This window comes from Hylobates moloch, unplaced genomic scaffold (genome assembly GCF_009828535.3).
Source record: "Hylobates moloch isolate HMO894 unplaced genomic scaffold, HMol_V3 SCAFFOLD_2, whole genome shotgun sequence".
NCBI classification, from domain to species: Eukaryota; Metazoa; Chordata; class Mammalia; order Primates; family Hylobatidae; genus Hylobates; species Hylobates moloch.
The window spans coordinates 13227063-13247012 of NW_026652277.1; the positions used below are offsets into that span (position 1 = coordinate 13227063).

General features: G+C 43.6%; 1 protein-coding gene across 24 annotated transcripts in view; it reads left to right on the plus strand.

The window, feature by feature from the left end:
- Positions 1-19950, plus strand: part of BEND7 (BEN domain containing 7) — an 86759-nt gene that overhangs the window by 14021 nt on the left and 52788 nt on the right. For 20 of the 24 annotated variants that reach the window (XM_032159049.2, XM_058431694.1, XM_032158989.3 and 17 more), the window contains 2 exons: positions 14847-15188; positions 18055-18177. In XM_032159049.2, coding sequence (XP_032014940.1) covers positions 14847-15188; positions 18055-18177 — 465 coding nt within the window. Of the gene's footprint in view, positions 1-12080; positions 12227-14846; positions 15189-18054; positions 18178-19950 lie in introns of those variants that run through there. The other 4 variants (XM_058431705.1, XM_058431708.1, XM_032753730.2 and 1 more) reach the window with 2 other exon arrangements.

Here is a 19950-nt window from a genome sequence, read left to right on the forward strand (position 1 = left end):
GTGAATGGAATTATATCTCAAGTATGACTTTACATCTACATAGGAAATGTAAAGAACCCCACAAAAACACAAGGTTCAGGTACCTCTTTAAAAAGTCAGGAGATGCAAAAGTTAAGGTTCCTCTGTTGCATTAACTCATTCTCATTGCACATAGATAATTTTTTCGATTACTAGCAAGACTTTAATGGGTACCTTAATATGCACAGCATGAAATGTGCCTGAGGAGTTGCTGCAGGAATATTAGCTTTAGCGTTTCTCTACAAGTTCTTTTTAACTCTTTTTAACTCTCCTCTGGGAGGGAGAGCCTGGTGCCGGCACGCAGTAGAGCAGGGTGGCCCATGTCCGACCCAACTTCCCTGGTTTACTTGATCATTCTGGACATCCAGGCAGCTTTGTCTTCCCATTTGTCGAGGCAGGGGAAACTGAATTTCCCACCCGTCATCTGTGATGAACTGGGAAGAAGATGGAGATGAGACATGTCCCTCGGGGAAGGCTTTCATGGGAAGATGTGGCCGAATTTAGGCACCAAATGGCCTCTGCTTGCCACCCCGCTGCACGCTCTACAGAAAGAAGGAGAACTGCACAGATGCCTCTGATGTGGGTTTATCTCTTGCACATCAGTGGTGGTGTTTTTCCGTCAGCTTTCCTCAACCATATCTTCTCGTCATATCTGTTATTAGAATTGACGTTAATATATTCATATTGTAGATATTTATTGAAGTCACTATGCCACGCTGGGAGGTTGTAGAACCCACTAGGTTGTGATAAGAGAAATTAAAGATTCTGAGGGAACATGGGACAGGAGCCCTCCCAGGCCTGGGGAATTAAGGAATATGGCCCTTGAGCAAATGACCTTGAAACTGAGACCTGAAGGGCCAATCTGGTGTTGGGGCTGAGGACACAGAAGGGGCGACATGTGGGGACCAGCTTCTGAGACACAGGAAAAGGCCTTTGGCAGGGCCAGGGCTGCTTCTTGGACAGTCGCTTCTTGGATTCTGATTGAATTGTTCTGAATGGAGTCCTGGGCACTTTTATTTTTTAAAAGTTTCCCCAGTGGTTCTCATGTGCAGCCAGACCCAAGAGCCAGACACCACCATAGAATAGGAGAAATGCAGCAGGAGCCAGGGCTGGAGCAACAGCAAGGAGGCCCGGCCTCTCGGGGAGCTGTAGCTCCATCCTGGGGATATTGGCACTCCATGGAGGTCCACAGTGTAACTCGATTTGCATTTTTGAAAGATCACTCTAGCTTCAGGGTGGAGTAGAATGGGAGGGGAGAAATCCTGAAGGCTTGTGACAGTAGCCCCATCGAGTGATACCAAGAATGGGGTGGTGGTGGGGAGAAGCAGTAGGATTCTAAAGTAATTTGGAAGTTATAAGAAGCAGAACTTGGTGACTAATCAGCTGTGGGAGGGAGGGGAAGAGGAATAACTCCTAGGTTTTTGGCTCAGACAGCTGAGTTGGCCCATTTACTAAGGCTAGGGGATGGTCGTGATAAAATAACATTTTTAGACATGATGTTAAGGTTGCTTTTGAGATGTCCAAGTGAGGCTATCTGGTAAGCAATTGGATATATGGCTCTGGAGCCTTGAGGTGGAGTCTGGGCTGGAGTCCTCTTGTACAGATAGTCAGTGGAGCCAGGAGAGAGGACAGGTGAATCCAGGAAGAGCATGGAGGGCAAGAAGACTGCCTAGGCCAGCGTCCTAAAACTGTGGACACTGAAGGCAATGTTTTGCACACCAGTGGTTGTGACCTGTAAGTAGGTCATGATATCAATTTAGTGGATTGTCACCGACACTACAACAGTAACAATAGCAAGAAGAAGAAGAAGAAAGAAATAGAGTAGAATAGAAAACATCAAAGTGCACTGCATGCAGGGAAGACAAATTCCTCCCACTGTTGTTAAGAGGCGTGTGCGTGGTGTACATATCTGTATGTGTGTTCTAGGTCATCATGAAAAATGTGGTTTTTGCTGTGAACCATGGTCAGAAAAGTTTGGAAGTCACTGATTTAAGTTACTGTTGCCTTAGCCCCAGAGATTTCCCAAGAGACTCACTCGGGGAAGGCTGCCATTATCCAGGTCCCTTGAGCCCCAAGTTATCCAAATCCCTTGAGATCCTTGGAAGAAAAAGCCATTGTGAATGTGATCTATTTGTCATCATTATTAATAGTATTTACATTGAAAATGAAATTGTGCCATAGCATGTGTGTTTAACTTGGAATATTTAAAAAACTGAAATGACTGAGGAAATATAATCCAGACAGTACTTAATGATGTTCATACTTAACTGATCCATGAGGTAGATGTGGAATTAACATCTCAGGAACAAGGGGAAATTTGCATTTCTGTGTCGAGACTCCCTTAGAAGTTTTCTGTACAGGACAGCAGAGGATCAGCGTTTGAACTTATATTCAAAAGGGCGTCTCTTTGCAAATAGTAAATTATGAACATTTTCTTGTTGAATGAAGGCAAGACTTGTGTTACTGTAGGAATTCAGAAGCAGCTCTTAATCTACAATCTTGTTCTGTTTTTCCTAGGTGTATTGTCAGCCTTTGGAGACTTTTGCTGTGTGTTTCATAGAATCGTGAACACAGACTTTTATTTCACTTTTCTGAAGTTTTCATCTTTGGCTTTTGTAGAACTAACAGGCTTCACATGGACCAAGTTTCCAGTTTGTTTTTTCCTAAGAGACAGGATCTCGCTATGTTGTCCAGGCTGGAGTGCAGAGGCTGTTAACAGGCGTGGTTATAGCATACTGCAGCCTTAAACTCCTGGGCTCAAGTGATCCTCCTGCCTCAGCCTCCCAAGTACAAATTTCCAATTTAAAAGGAAATATCAGCCTCATTCTTCTTAGTTTGGAGCAGTGCAGCTAAGTCAGAATCCGTAAAGATAGTTTGGTCCAGTGATTTCCTTGTTTCCACCATGTGTGCTAACATTTCTAGGTCGTTAAGGTACCAACTAGTTCACACGGCACCCACGTCTTGTTGTAACAGCTCCCTGGACACTGGCTTGATGGTCTCATGAATGGAGCCCTTCCTGCCATTCAGCTAGTTCCTTGGGCAGCTTAGTAGAGCGGTGCAGCACAGGGACCCGGAAGCCTGATGCATCCAGTGCAGATCTCTAACCTCACAGTCTCTGCATCTCCTGGGTAAAATGTGTACGTCAGTGCTCAAATCTCTTAGCTTGGTGTCAGGATTCAATGTAGGCAGGGTGCTTGCCAGAGGCCTGATATATACTAAGTGCTCTGTAAGTGGTATTCATAGCTTTAACACTCTTTCCCTTAAATACATCCAAATTCCTTTTAAGGACACATGACTTGTAATGAGTTTCAAGAGAAAGTGGCCTTAGCATGTATTCCAGGGATTACAAAACATACTACACCCCAGCACCTCCCTGCTTGACTTTTCTTGCTGCCGTCTAGCTGCTGGTGAGTCAGTCGTTCCTGCCCAGTTTCACTGTGATGTTTTCAGGTCCACAGCTACATCTACCAGTTGCCTTATACCCAGCTTGAGAATACCACAAGGAAAAGTTTGTAAATAATTCTTGTAGATTATTTTTCCTTTAAAACAGTCATATATATTCATTTTGAAACCATTTTTTAAACAATTTATAAAGCTGAAAACAAAAAGTAAAAGATCCCAGCTGGTCTGAAGTTAGCGAGTTACCTCAATTGATTGTTCACGGTGAGTTGTAGGTCAAACTCCTTCTACTGTTACCCCTTCTCACTAATACAGTTGACTAGTTATTTGGGGTTTTGGGGTTGTTTTTTTTTTGAGATGTAGTCTCACTCTGTTGTCCAGGCTGGAGTGCAGTGGCGCAATCTCACCTCACAGCAACCTCCGCCTTCTGGGTTCAAGCGATTCTCCTGCCTCAGCTTCCTGAGTAGCTGGGATTACAGGCGCCCACCACCACACCCAGCTAATTTTCGTATTTTTTAAGTGGGAATGGGGTTTCACCATGTTGGCCAGGCTGGCCTTGAACTCCTGACCTCGAGTGATCCGTCCACCTCAGCCTCCCAAAGAGCTGGGATTATAGGCGTGAGCCACCGTGCCCAGCTCTTGACTAGTTTTTTTTTTTAATTAAAAATTAAAAATATCTCATCCCAATCACACTCTCCAGTGATAGCTACTATTACCAATAGAGGTATGCGTGAAATATGTGTGTGTGTCACAGAAAAAGAAAATAGAATTATGCTATATAACATGTTGCAACTTTTTTCACTTAACCTAATCTTTATTTATTTCACCCATATTGACTGCCTATTTGGAGCCAGGCAGATTTAGCCCCTAGTTATCCTGTAGTGAATGAGATGATCATGATCTCCTTTCTTGAAGCTAATAATTTGTCTTTCACATACTTCCAAATGACTCTAGAAGGGTCTATTTCCCTCTTTACAGATATGAAATGATATAATTTCTTTCTACTGCTGTACCATAATTCATTTATCTAATGTTCTGTTGATAAATGTTTACATTGTTCCCAATATTTCCCTTGTAAAATGATGCTGTAGTGAATATTCATAGGTACTTGTTGGAATATTTCTGTAGCATAAATTTTGGTAAGTGGAATTGCCATATTCTGCCCCAAAAAGGTTTTGCCAAATTACATCCCTACCAACGGCATATAAGAGTTACTGTGACCCTAAACTATCACCAAATAGGGACTTTTTGAATCTATAATTACATAGAAAGGAAAAGAATTTTATGTTAATTTTCATTAATAATTAGGGAGACAAGATACTTAAAATATTTATTGATCTTTTTTTTCCTCTTGTGAATTACGTGTTCACATCCTTTGCCCATTTTTCCATCATTAGTATTCATCATCTTCTTTCTTGATTTATAAGACCTCTTCCATGCATTTGAGATTTAACTCTTTGACTTGATTATTCTTGAATATTACTCGAAGTGGTGGTTTCAGAGCTAGTGGCTTAGTGTTAGATGCAGCTACTCAGCGAGAAACACTGGACAGCCATGCTATATTGATTATAAAATAAAACTTTGCTTTCCACAATAGAAGAACATTTGGAGGAGAAACAAGTAGACAAAAATCTTTGGATTCTCTGGGTAGTTCTAACTGCGTCCTATTGCTCTTACTAAAACCTTCATTGATCTCCTGTCACTCTGAGGATAAAGTCAAAAGTGTCAGGGTCCTTTTGTTTTTGACTTTGCCCCATTCATTGCCTTAACTCCAGCTAAGTTTGCTGATTCGCCATTGCCCACTTCACTTCTCTCTGCCCTCAAGCTTTGTTCAGTGCTGTTCTCTTTTCTCCTCCCCAGAGTGCCCGTGGAAGTGCTGGTGTTGTTTATTGACCACCTCCAGTCTTGCCATCTTTGTGAGGTGTAGTCCTCCCAGGGTAAAATGATCTCTTTTTCTCTCTGTAATTCCTGAAACACTTGTCACTTACATGATTTCTAAGGCATTGATCATGCGTTCCCTTAGTTTTGTCTGTTCAGTCACGGACACCATAACTGTGCTCCTAGGAAGTGTAGCTGGCGACACTGAAGAGCCTGACTTGCAGGCACCAGCCCTTGCCTCTAGGATGGGCCAGCCCACCCACCCCTGGCCTTGCTTTTCAGCTGGCAGACATGTAACTGTGGGTGCCCAGTGCTGGGGCCCAGGGTCTGTGGGAAGCTGCACATCTTGGGGGGTAGAAGATTGTTTTAAAATTAAATGCAAAAACAAGGAGAGTATAGGGCAGTACTTGCATTTACTTTTTAAGAGAAAACATAAGGATGTCTAAGAAAATTGTTCCTTATTCCCCTCCTAGGACTCTGCCCCCAAACTTCTCATAGATACTTACTCTCCTTTGGCTTTCTGTGTTCTTTTAAGGAAAAGTTTGAGAAGCTATGTGATAGCTCATTTTGCACAGCTGTTTCTTGCTTCATTTCCTAGCATTTCTTTGCTCCTTTTGACCCTAAATGCCCATCTCAAACCCTTTGTGCCTGTTTGGTTTTCAGTACCTGTTTTCCTGCCAGGATCCTTGGTGTTCCTTCTTGGTACCTGTTCTGGCTTCACATCTTCAGCCATGATTACAAGGTGCTCCTGCACCCTGTCTGTGGTTTACCCCCTGTGCCGCTTAGGCCTGCCTGTCCATCAGAAGAGTGCCATTATATTCTTAGAGCTGTGTACACACTCTTTTGTCTCCTGTGCTAGGCCGTAAACTCCTGAAGGGAAGAGACTGTGTATTATATTTCTTTTGTTTTTTTTGGTCACATTGTGTCTCATATTTAGTAGTAGTACAATAAATATTTATTAAGTGGATGAGTGAACCTGATAGTATGTCAACAGATTTAAAAGGATCTTAGCTATCCTTCAAATGTAAATGCCATGTATACATTGGGCTGCTTAATTATTTTCTATCTGTAGTTCTCAGCTGAACAGGACCCTCAAGCATGTGGAGATATATTTGTGTCTAGATACTCCTTTTCATGGTGTTTGATTCATCCAATTCAATGATTCTATGGCCACTTTTTGGCCTTTCCTTTTCCATGGCATTCAGCCTATGCAGTGTGGAGCCCTTGGAGTTCTTGAGCATCCTCCAAGGGCGGCTTCAGGAATCGGGTTCTGGCGCAGTCTCCTCAGCAGAGCTTTGCTTTTCTTTCTTTATTGGGGTTCCACTTTAGATTGCACTTGGAAGAAAAAGGGCTTGTTTGGAAAACCGCTGCCCTGTTCCATAGACTGATGCTTTTCACACCGGAGTTCGACTCCCAGTCTTGTGTGTCCCTCATAAACATGGTTGTTGTCCCTGCAGGCTGCCAGCCGGGACCTTGATAGCATCTGCATGTTAATGGGGTCTGGAAAGAGGTGCCAGCCTCAGGTCCTCAAAGCACAGGATCCGCTTCCGATTCCTCTTCTTTCATCTCACTTGTGGAGGTTGTGTGGAGAGCTGCCCACAAGCCTGAAGGCCCCGGCTCCGTGCTCCCACTTGACAGGCTGCCCATCAGTCTGTCCACAGCATGGCTCCATGCCAACCTCTACAAGTTTTTAAGAGGAAATGTTTTGGACCGTATAGTATAATCCTGGTCATCTTATTATTTCTCACTGATAAACTCTTTCTCTTTAACATGCGATTACCCGCCCCTTAAACAATGCAAGGAGTTTTAAAGCATTTTTCTTTAAAATATGTTCACAGTGTTGTGCAACCACCTCCAGAGCTTTTTCATCACCACAAACAGAGATGCATTCTCATTGTCACCTCTCCTGCAGATGCTTCTGCACTGTTTCTGGTGTTTACGAACTGGAAAGTCCAGCTCTTTAAGACCATCTGTGGCCTCACCTCCAGGCTGGAAGCTGCATTTTCAGTTCATTGTTTTTCTTTTTGATAAAAAACAATGTCCTACCCATAATACTGCATAGTATATTTAGAGGTAATGAAGTCACTCAGTAGCCATTTATTTATGAGTGAAACAACCCAGCCCCCCTTCATCTTTCCTTGTTCCTTTAATCTGTTCAATTGGCTTTTTCATTATCTCCTCACGTTTCTCAATGGCCTCTTTAACATAGGACAAAACGGGACATGATAGTGTAATACTGAGTGTAGCGGTAGGATTGGACCCCATTTCTTTCAGACGCCCTCAGTCCATTCTGCTCAGGTAAGTCACCGAACATGACATCCCTGAGTGATGGGTTTGAGACTGGCGCGGGGAGAGAGAGTCAGTCAGTTCTGATCAAGAGGATAGTTGCCTCAGGGGTTGGGAATTCAGGAGGGATAGGTTTGACTCACTTTACCAGCTTGGAATCATATGAAGTCATATCTTTTTAAATATCTACTAATAAATGAATGTTTTGAGTTCTTTACATGCTAGATTAGTAGATCTAATATCTCTCTATAAGATGTCCTCCACCCCCCAAATTATCCATGACCCTCAGGGGCTTACTCAGTCCAGAGGGGCCAGCCTACTAATGGATAGAACCGAAATATGGCTTCATGCTCAACCTCATGCACCCGGTAGCTGCGTTTCCCGTTGCCTGCTTTTATCCAGATTTTCTTCATCAAAACTAGACTCCATATCTCCACTCTCTTGCACGTATCTTTTTCCAGTTCTCCTACTGGTGTTTATATCTATTCAGTGACCCAAGCTGGAAACCTTGGGGTTATCATTCATGGATTCTTCCCGCCTCCACCCCCTGCAAATCCAGCTAATCCCAAGCCCATTTGATTAAACTTCTTCAGTGTCTCTCTCTCTCTCCATCTCTCTCCATTTCCATCCTGAAAATCCTGGTAGACTGACGTTGCCATTCACAGAGCCTTCCGTGATAACATTCTAGCCAGGTTCCTCTATGCCATACCAGTTTCACCATAATTTTGCCAGAATTGTTTTTGTATAGGATATATCTGATTATTTACTATCTTTATATGAAAAGAGACCTGAATCTTAAGTTATCCAGTGATAACCCATTGGCTCCAGTGTACAATTCTTCTCCCTTCACCCTGCATGTGGTGCCCTAGCAGGGTGGCCTCACTATGCGCTCCAGCTCTGTTGCCTGCCTCATCTCATGAATCTTAAACTCCTGGCTCGCAGAACTGCTGCTTGGGAAGAGGGATGCAAGGTAATACACCTCTGTGAGCTTCTTCCAGGGGTTAAAAGAGCAATGTTTCGAGGAGCAAGAGGAAAGCCCAGTCTCCTCCACAGCCTCAAGGGAAAGGAGAATGAATAATTTTCATGCAGGGGCCACAGGGAAGGCAGGATCCACAGGGAAGAGGCGAGTCTAGCTCTAGCAAGGAAGCAGAGCGTGCCATCTGCAACCAGGGGGGCAGTTTACCAAGTAGAGTTCCAGGGCACACAGCTAAAAGAGGCAGGGGTCAGTGGGCCGGGAAAACCAGGACCATTGTTTGGAGCAAGAGATCAATGTAAAGGGATTCAGGTAAGAGATGTTGAGAGAGTTGGGGTACCTTTCAATTTGTACCCGATGATCTTTGTATCTCTGGCGCCTAGGAGGTGCTTGATAAATATTTGTCAAATAATTTATTTCTGATACGTTTTCATTCTTTCCTGTTATTTGTTTACTATCTTAGTGTTGCGTTCTGGACTTCATTCTGTTTTTGATAAGCCAGGTTTTTTTAATTACTTAAGAAAGGTTTATGGAATGCCTGCTGTACATCAGCACTGATACATTTGTAGGGCACAGATAGGGTAACTGTTACCAGGAATTTTCCTAATAAGGAGGCATATAGATGGGCACACGTGCAACTGCTGATTTGGATGGAACTCTTTGAGTTTCATTATTAACTTAACTGATAGCATTGTCCTCAGCAGTCACCAGAGGCCCAAACAAGCGCCAGCAAGAGATCCACAAGCACAGGTCCCTTTGGGGCAGGCTGCCAGTCAGGGGTTGGATTATGGGCCTTTAATGACACAAGCACAGTGTGAGAGTTTAAGAAGTTTTAGTACTTATGGACCCCGGGGGATATAGCACACCCCTGGAGGCCACACACACACACAGGCCAGAGCGGGTGTCTGCCCCACGTGGCCTGGCAGGGGAGAGAAAGGAACCCATGGCCAGTACCTTTATTGGGTCTAGAGTGTTATCCAGACAGGTTTCTTATAGGGAGCTGTAATTCATGGGCTGAAAGCAAGCAGGCAGGGGTTGCAGGAGGTCACACAGTGACTGAGAAGGAGTCACTGTGGCATATCTGCACGGTCCACGTGGGGTGCGAGGGCCAGCAGGCCGCATCTAGCTGTCCTATAGGGAGGTGGTCACCAGGCAGCAGTTGTCTGGATCAACCACACTGAGGAACTGGGAGTGCAGCGAATAGAACTGGAAACTGTCAAGGGTGACAGAGCCTCGCTTCTGGAATGAAAAACTCCCACTTATATTTAAAATGGATGCCAAGGCAACATAAAATTATGAGCATTTGCTGCACTCTCTCTCAGTTTGTTTGTTACCATCTTTTATCGTGATTACCTGTGAATAATCATGTTCCACGTAGTGGATCCTTCTCTCCTAGCCAAGTTAAGGGAAACCTTGTGTGGTGACTTCTGTGTTGCCCTCACATTTATCAGATCCTGCAAGATTATGTGTCATAAATTCTTTGTGTAAAGGAACATGATCTAGCAGAGTCTTGAAATTTAGTGAGGGGGAGAATCCAGCATACAATCTTTTTAGATCTTGTCCAAGAAGTATAGTTACTAAACTCCAAAGGATTTCAGGCTGCCAATAAGGTAGCCACATGGCATGGATCCATTTTAGTAAGATTTCTTTGTGTTTGTTTTTCTGAAAAGGATTCAGCGTCTTGGAAAGAGATCAGGAAAAATGCACAGGTTTCCTTACAGCGTCCTGTTTCGCTAGAGAGCTCATTGCTCCAAAGAGCTTCCTTTTCCTGGTATCTATACCTGGTGAAGTCATTGACTAATTATAACTGGAAATACCAATAGAAGTCAATGAATGCTTCCATTCTCAATCTCCTATATACTTTTCACCAATTTTTTTTAATCAAAGAACTTGGATTCCACTATGATAGAAGAAGCCCATCTTCCGAAAAGGACGCCTGTGACTTCTAGAGCCACGAAGTGCTTGGTTAACACTTTGGTGACGAAGAAAATCCTGTTCCCCTCCTGGACTACCATGTACTCCCCGGGTTATGGTTCAGACCGTTGCTTTAGGATTTAGGAAACCAGAGAATATTCAGTGGCTTGTCTAGTATCCAGTAGCAGGTGGGCATAGTTAGGAGGCGAGTCCAGGTGTGGGTGTAATAGCCCAGCCTGTCCTGCCCCACACTAACATTGCACCACACTCACCGAGCTTCTATGGCTTGGCCTGCTCATCTGCTCCCAGCAACCACTGTCCCCAGATTATTTAGGTTGGCTCAGCTTTTTTGTCATTGGCACTTTGAGTCTTCAGGCCTCGTTTCTGATCCTCTGCCCCGTCTGCCCCAAATGTGCAAGGAAACCTCTTTCTTCCTGTCTGCCAAAGCCTGTCACTCATCATTCCCTGCTGTGGAGTGGAGCCCCAGGACTCCCTCCTCCTAGGCAGCAGCTGCAGGGGTGACCTGCTCAGCTGCTCCTGCTGCTTTGGGTGAACAGAGTGCAACTCAGTAAACCCCAGAGACCATTCCTGAATGTCCTGTCATCTCCCCTAAGAAACTTTCCCCACAGGCCGGGCGCGGTGGGTGGGGGACCTGTAGTCCAGTTCGAGAGGGTGGGCAGAAGAATGGATGAACCGGAGGTGAGTTGTGGCCGAATTACCATGAGCGAGACTCTGTCTAAAAAAAAGAAACTTTCCCCACTCTGCCCTTCTTCAGCCTTCCCTGCCACCTCTCAGCTCTCCTCTCAGCACAGACTTCTGCAGTTACTGCAGTTTTCTGTGTTCCATCCTTTTAGTTGTTGTTGGGTTTTTTGTTTGTTTGTTTGTTTTTTGAGATGGAGTCTCACCCTGTCGCCCAGGCTGGAGTGCAGTGGCACAACCTTGGCTCACTGCAACCTCCGCCTTCCGGGTTCAAGTGATTCTCCTGCCTCAGCCTCCCGAGTAGCTGGAACTACAGCTGCGCACTGCCATGCCCAGCTAATTTTTGTGTTTTTAGTAGAGACAGGCTTTCACCATGTTGGCCAGGGTGGTCTCGAACTCCAGATCTCAGGTGATCCACCCACCTCAGCCTCCTAAAGTGCTGGGATTACAGGTGTGAGCCACTGTGCCCGGCCCTGTGTTCCATCCTTTAAAACATGCCACAGTGAGCTAGGCCGTGAACTTACTTCCTCTGAGGACGGACCTGCTTCTGGCCTGCCCTCTTCCTTTCAGCACTGTTTCTTCCTCCTCAGTACCCCCACGTCCTGATTTTTTGTGTATTTGTTTCATTTTGTTTTGCCTTTGGGAGACATGTTTCTGCACACGGCAGGCACAGCCCACCGCCAGAACCCCTCACACCTGCCGCCTTCCTCCTACATTGCCACCTGCAGCTTAGGATGCTGCTTGTCAAAATGAAAATATAAAGTTACACAAAACTCAGGTTATATTTTCAGCCATGTACTTTTCATAGGCACAAGTTCTGGAACTCTGAAACTGAGGTCATGACAAAGCAGATTTGCCCTCAGAAGGTTCCAGAATCCTTGTGACGCCTTCCTGTTCCTAATGGTAGCACTGTATCTATCCTAGCTTTCTATCTACAGAGCAGAGGCAGGACCTTTGGCAGGAGACACATCCCTTCTCCTGTGATGTGTCAGTTAGCGTGGAGAAGCAAGCTGGCACGGACTTGAGAGCTGGGGCGGGTGTCTGCCCCATGTGGCCTGGGTATGGCTGCTCTTTTCAGGGAGCCTGGGGTCAGGGGAGGCGGCCACCCACCTGTGCCAGAGAAGGCCAGTCTCTGCATGGACTTCAGTGCAGGCGTACCCGGCCTGATGGGGAGGGCTGTGGGTGGAAACCACACAGAAAGGATGCCTCCTCTTGCTTGAACTGTGGTGTTAACTAGCCAGGAACGTATGTGTCTGGTTGCTGAAATTAATACCGCATTTGCCTGTGGGCTTATCTTTCAGGATTCCTCTGGGGCCTGTTCCAGGCACGCCCTGTTCCGTAGCCTCTTGAGAAAGTAGTAGATTTTGCTGACTCTGCATTATTTAAATCTCACTTGGTCGTTCATTCTCATAAAATCTGGAATATGATTTATTGTTTATATATTGTAATTTTCACAGAGGTTTGAAGTAGAAATAGTTTTATCTCAAATTAGAATATTTCTCCTCTCAAGCATATGCCAACAACACATAGCAATATTGTAAATTTGGAAATCTGTGTTATTTCTGTGTTCACTCATGTTCAATTAGACAGAATTAATATATTCTGTAATGTTTTTAGTATCATTTTTAAAAACTGAAGATATTTATTTCAAAATAGTGAACAGTAAATTCAAAATAAACTTCCTTATTTAGTAACATAACATATATTAATAAGCTAAATATCTAACTGGAAAGCACAAAATGGCTAGGTTATTGTGCAGTTACCAGTTCTACAGAGAAACCTGGCTTATATGATCCTAAGTGCAGTCATTATATTGAATGTGCTGTATTTATTTGTAGGAGCTGTATTTTTCTTAACAGATGCTGTCTGTTAGCCTTTTCTTTATCTTACAGTTTAAATTTCAAGCATTTATTAGAGTAAACGGCATGAATGTTTACGCACACATACCCTGGCCTAAGATTTTTTTTTTTTTTTTGAGACAGGGTCTGCCAGTGTCACCCAGGCTGAAGTGCAGTGGCACAATCTCGGCTCACTGCAACCTCTGCCTCCAGGGCTCAAGCAGTCCTTCCACCTCAGCCTCCAAGTAGCTGGGACCACAGGCACACACTACCATGCTGGGCTAACTTTTGTACTTTTTGTAGAGATGGGGTTTCTCCATATTGCCTAGGCTGGTCGCAAACTCCTGAGCTCAAGTGATCCGCCCATCTCAGCCTCCCGAAGTGCTGGGATTACACGTGTGAGCCACTATGCCCAACAGTGGCCTAAGATTTTATCTTCTGGGTTTGAGAAAAAAAAATTAATTTCTCTTCATCTTTATGAAGATACTGGCTGATGCACAGTTTAAGAAGATAGTGTGTTTGAAATAGCTCCTAATAGATATCAGCATCCTCTGATATTATTATTGATAGAAAATATTTTCTTTTTCTTTTCTTTTTTTTTTTTTTTGAGATGGAGTTTCGCTCTTGTTGCCCAGGCTGGAATGCAATAGTGCCATCCTGGCTCACTGCAACTTCTACCTCCTGGGTGAGCCAGGTTCTTCTGGCTCAGCCTTGTGAGTAGCTGGGATTACAGGCATGCGCCACCGTGCCTGGCTAATTTTGTATTTTTAGTAGAGTCAGGGTTTCTCCATGTTGGTCAGGCTGGTCTCGAACTCCCGACCTCAGGTGATCTACTCGCCTCGGCCTCCCAAAGTGCTGGGATTACAGGCGTGAACCACCACGGCCGGCTGAAAATATTTTCTATCTGTACAATATTATAGACATCTTTAATATTTATTAAGTACTCCCAGTACAGTATAGAAGTTCTTTTATTTAAAAAAAAATTTCCTGAGGGGGGAGAAAAATCTTAGAGAAGTCAGCGTAGGTGAGTGAGGTGGGATTTCAAAGTGGCCTGTGACCTTACACCGCAGGGGAGGTGGCAGTGCATTTGGCTTGGGAGGAGGGCAGGGTGGGGAGGCTGCACTTCTGCCCTTCCAGTGCTGGTACCACCAGTGACCTTGAGGGGCAGGGACCTCTCAGTCATCACCAGGCTAATGTGATGGGAGTCAGGGTGCCAGAAAGACAAAGCCCCCTCGCTTGCCACGCTGCCACCCTCGGCACCTCTCTGTCTCCTCGGCCATCCTCTCTGAAGGTGATGTCTCCAGCGGCAGCGTGTCATCCTGGAGGACATCGTGTCAGTAGTGAAGCCCTGCGTCCCTGCCAGTCCAGGCTTTCTTCTTTGTCCTCGCCCCACCTGGTGAAGCTGACAGACAGCGAGCAGAGCACTTTAGTGACTTGCCCATTCCTCGCGGGTGGCTGTGGCACATCAGAGCAGAGGGGTTCCGCGGTCCAGTTCTATCCTTGACCTTCTGTCTCAGCCTGTTTCCTCAGCACCTTCTCCCTCAGAAAATACTTCCAAAGAGGGAATGTCATGTTTGTTCCTGATGACACACTCTCAAGAAACCTCTTTCATCATAAGAGACTTGCAGAAAGAGACTAAAATGAGATGCACCAGGAATAGGATGGGTTTTTTCAGACCGTAGTCAGTTTTCCTGCCTTTGCGTTTTACAGATTAAGTTTATAGAATCAGTCATCTTTCCCATTTCCAAAGAGGGTTGTTTTTTCTTTCTCTTCTTTTTGGTTAGTGAACTGTTTAATCTTTCACTAATTTAGAGTGCTAACTTTGGCCCTGTTTCCATTAGGAGATGAAAGCATGGAAATAAAAAAGCAAATTACAGGGATGAGAAGATTGCTGAACGACAGCACTGGGCGGATCTATCAGCGAGTTGGCAAAGAAGGAGAGAAACTAAAAGAAGAGCCCCAGGACCTGGATTTAGTCTGGCCTCCGCGTTTGAACTCTTCTGCTGAGGCCCCGCAGAGCCTCCACCCGTCTTCACGTGGTGTGTGGAATGAGCTACCGCCCCAGAGTGGACAGTTCTCAGGGCAGTATGGCACCCGTTCTAGAACCTTCCAAAGCCAGCCCCACCCTGCTGTGAGCTCCAATGGTATGGCTGTCAACAAACATTCAGAAGGCTCTCATGGGGGTTTGTACTGTTGTGTTTTATTTCTAAATATTCAGTGTGTTGAGTTCAATTTATTAAACCCTCCCATAATTACCTGGCTTTGCTGAGTTACTTTAAAAGACAGGGAGACACAAAGGAAAGAGTTGAAGACTATCAAAAAACAGAATTGAGAATTAGGAAAGACAGGGGCTTCTATATTATAAGTGGAGATTTCCTGGTAGAGATTTTAGCCCTTTAAGAAGTTAAAGCAATCATTTTGTGCCCATGTACAGATATTATTGTCACAAAAAAAAACTGAACATTAGGGCAGAACGAGCTCCCCATTGTCTTTAAAGAAGCTTCCTGGTCCTATGGTGTGTTAGTAACATATCCTCTTGGTTACTCCTTCACCTTACTCATTATCAGAAGAGTCCCAGATAAAGGCGGCGGCGGACGGGGGTAGGGGGCCGATAACCCAGCATCCCACATCAGTACTGAACCCAGTGATCCATATTTTGTAACATGCTTCATTAGCAATGGAAAGTATTCCTTTAAAGTAAAATTTTCTTAATTTAAGTTTCCTAATTGTTAAGAAAAGAATCAAATGACAATTTTTTTTCAAAGCTTAAGGAAAAAAACCTGATGCTTTCTGTGGTCATATTAGTTTTCTATCCAACCACACTGGATGCTATAATATTTGTTCTATAAACTCTGTAGAGATGTGCAGATCTATAGTTTTCACAAAGAGAACAAGAAAAAGGTAAGAAAGCATTTTCAGTTTCCTTAAGAAGTTAAGGATTTTTTTCCATTCATTTTCATTTCACAATATCCTTCAAGAAAAAGAGAACTGTTTTGACTTTTTTTTAAAACACAATTTGCGGTTCAGAGGCGTGAAAAGCCATCCTGAGACGTTGATGAGACAGCGAAGGACCCTAGAGATGTATGGGTGTCTTCTCTGCCTCTCCGTATTACATAAGCCAGTATCAAAGTTCCCATGCTGGCATGCGTCCAGGTTAGAGGGACACAGCTCTTTAATGACTTCTCCATAAAAGTAAAAAGTCAGTTCTCTTTAAAATTAGAAAATGATTTATAACAAGCTGAAAAGGTTTGGTTTTGTCTTCCAAAAATGATAAAGATGGTGCTTGGAATAGTGACTATTCTTTAAGACCTTTCTAACTCTACTACCATGGAAGAGACAATAAGAGAAGTAATACCCTTAGGTATGTATGAAGTTAATAAACCCCACATCAGTAACTTTTGGGTAAACAGTGTTCTATTTCCCAGTATACAACAGGGACAGTGGGTTTACTTTGAAAAGTATAAAGTTAGTAAAAGTTACAAACATAAATTCCGCCATATCAGTTTGAAAATAGATACTGATTTTATGTTTTCAGTAGAAATATGGCTAGGCATAGTGGCTCATGCCTGTAGTCCTAACGCTTTGAGAGGCCAAGATGAGTGGATTGCTTGAGGCCAGGAGTTCGAGACCAGCCTGGCCAACATGGCAAAACCCCATCTCTACTAAAAAATAGAAAAATTAGCTGGACGTGGTAATGCATGCCTGTAGTCCCAGCTATTTGGGGGGCTGAGGCATGAGAATGGCTTGAGCCTGGGAGGCGGGGGTTGCAGTGAACCAAGATCATACTGGTGCACTCCAGCCTGTGCAGCAGAGCGAGACCCTGTCTCAAAAAAAAAAAAAAAAAGAAAAAAAAAGAAAGAAAGAAATATATTACATAAAACTGTGACTACTTTGTATTTCATTGGGATCATTTACACTTTTAAAGTTGTAACATTACAATTTTGCTGCAATTTTGAATGTAAATAATTGTACCACTACAATCACTACGTTACCTTGAAGCATTTCATGGTTTTGCTCTGGTGAATTTTTCTATAGTATTCCCAAATAATGCCTATTACAGGATATAAGGTATATAAAGTATAATAAAACATATAATTGGAACAAAACCATGGAACTTACCTTGCTGGCCTGTGAGACAGTGTAAGTGCTGGAAGTCTGTAAACTGCTCCATTTTATGGTGGTCAGGTGAACAGGTGCTGGAGGGAACCCACTGTAAGAGCAATGTCCAAATGTCCCATTTTATTCTAAGGACAATAGGAGATACTTGCTTACCTATGAGAGAAACAGAATAAGATAGGTTTACCAAGGAAAAGGCATTAAATTTAAACAGTGCAAAAGAGGCTGTGGCAAGGGAAAGATAAGACACGGGAATGGAGAAAAGAGGTAAAAAGATTTTCTTTATGAAGTTGAAGAAAAGCCCGCCAGCTCACCAATACCCTCGAACGCATCCAATTCGAATATATCCTCCCATCCCTGCTCCTCTGTGCTTCCCCACCCCAAACGCTACACCCAGAGAGTATTCTAAAAGTTTTCATGTGTGCACAGTTCTTTGTTTTTGAAGTAATGTGCTTAATATCAAAACTATTTTCAATAGAACTCATTTAATTTTTAATATGAACTCTTAAACACAGCTACCAAATTTTTTTTGCAAGGCTGTGCTCAGCGCTCATTCTTTGTGTGAACTAGCGTGAGTGTGTTTCGAGTGAGTTTTTGAGGTATTGTTATTTGAGATGAACAGCTCTGACAATAGGGAGGCCTGCTGTGCCCACTCATTGTGTGCGTGTGTGTGCGTGTGGGCTCCCGCACCGCGCCACAGCATGCACCTTACAGTATAGGAGCCTGGATAATTAGATAAAGTCAGACCCCCAGATTTAGGTTGTGATAATTAGTGGGTACGTTTTCCTTAGGCACAGCTTCATCATAATTGCACATGCTTCAAAATCCTGCCAAGATACTTTCTTTTTTCTCCCCACCTCTTTATGATTTTTTTTTTTTTTTTTTTTTTTTTTGGTTTGTTTGGAGTATGTCATTCTTTTCTTTCATGCTCAGGAGAACTTCCAGTGGTGAATTCATCAGCTGGATCAAACTGCTGTACTTGTAACTGCCAGTCAACGTTGCAGGCCATTCTACAAGAGCTCAAGACCATGAGGAAATTAATGCAAATTCAAGCAGGTACAAGGATCAGGCCTCGGAATGAGTCCTTTGATTTTTAATGCATATCTGACATCTTCCGTTGGAATGTTCATTGTGCTTTTATTAAAGCCGCCTTCTCACCTTGCTGTCTTGCTGTGCCTTTTCAAGTATCTGTTTTTTCAGCTTTCTCTACAGTCCATTTTTCCTTTAGCAAATCAAACATATTTTGTTTTGCTACTGATACAGCTCATATAATTATGTGTATGTACTCGATAGACTTCATTCCATGATATCCTAGTACTTCACAGATGTCAGTTAATTAAATTTGGGAGCAACTGTGTATGGAGGGGTCCTTTAGGAAGCATGGGCTTCAGTGTTCAAGGACTAAGCAGATAAGAAATGTGGAGCCCCAGGCTATGCTTTGTGGCTTTTCTTTCTCCTGTTCAGGATGCGGAAGCTCAGAGATCCTCCCTGTTCTGTCGTCTTTGTTTATGTGACTCCTTTTTGTTTTCACTGCCATCAGGCAAGTTGAGGGACGGAAGAGCAGTGGATTTGTAATTTGGGATTGGACGCCAATTTCTGCTTTTGGAGCTGTGTGGCGCGTCTGAGCTTCCTGTTTCACATCTGTAAATGGAGAATTCATATCTAACTCACAGGGCTGCTGTCAAAATAGAATGACGTAGTAGATGTAAATGAACCTTATAAGGCGTGGTACAAGCCTAAGCTGTTTCGTTAGCATGGTCTTAAAGTCCATGGAGCGGTCTACAGAAGTCAGGAAGTCTAGGTCTTCATTATAGCAGCTGTATTTTCTGATCTGCACAATTGAGGGAAAACAGAATTTTTTTGTCACAGGTACAAGAAAGAAATCATTGTATTAAGTTTTCCCTCTTGTCAAGGGACATCACCACTTGATCTAAGCCATGTCGTGACTGGCTTTCCTGCCCTTTCATCAGAATGGTAGTCCGGAAGGTCGTCATTCAGAAGCTGTTCAGGATGTCATTTAGTGAACTCTAGTATAATTTTAATATTCAGTGATGTGGGTTTTGATATAAAAAGCGTAATACTTAGATAGATCAGTCACCCAAGATCACATTGAAGTAATGTGAGCTACTTTCTGAAAAACAGCATCTTTTTATTTGAGACGGAGTTTCACTCTTGTTGCCCAGGCTGGAGTGCAATGGCACGATCTCGGCTTACCGAAACCTCTGCCTCCCAGGTTCAAGCGATTCTCCTGCCTCAGCCTCCCTAGTAGCTGGGATGACAGGCATGTGCCACCACGCCTGGATAATTTTTGTATTTTTAGTAGAGATGGGGTTTCTCCATGTTGGTCAGGCTGGTCTCGAACTCCCGACCTCAGGTGATCTGCCCGCCTCAGCCTCCCAAAGTGCTGGGATTACAGGCGTGAGCCACCGCGCCCAGCTAAACAGCATCTTTTTAAGCACTGAATTTGGTTTTACCCCAAGGAAGCATTTTGCTCAGGTCAGTAAGCACTGGACTCACCTTGTTCCACTACGATAATCTGTGTTCTTATTAACCTGGCGGAGGTTAACATCTCCTAAATAAGGAGCTCAGAAAGAAAGGTTACTTTATGATGTTCAGATTCTTTTCTCCAAGGAGGAATTTGTTAGCACTTAAGAAAATATGCATATGAAATTGTAATGATTTGTTTTGTCACTTAAGCTCCTTACTACTGAAATGGCAAACTACAAATTGCAACCATTTAAATCCTTGACGGAAGCCTTTTTAGAATCTATTAAGTAAATGCCACTTTGTCGCTATGTTTTCTTTTCTGAACCTTTGCAGATTAGGGAG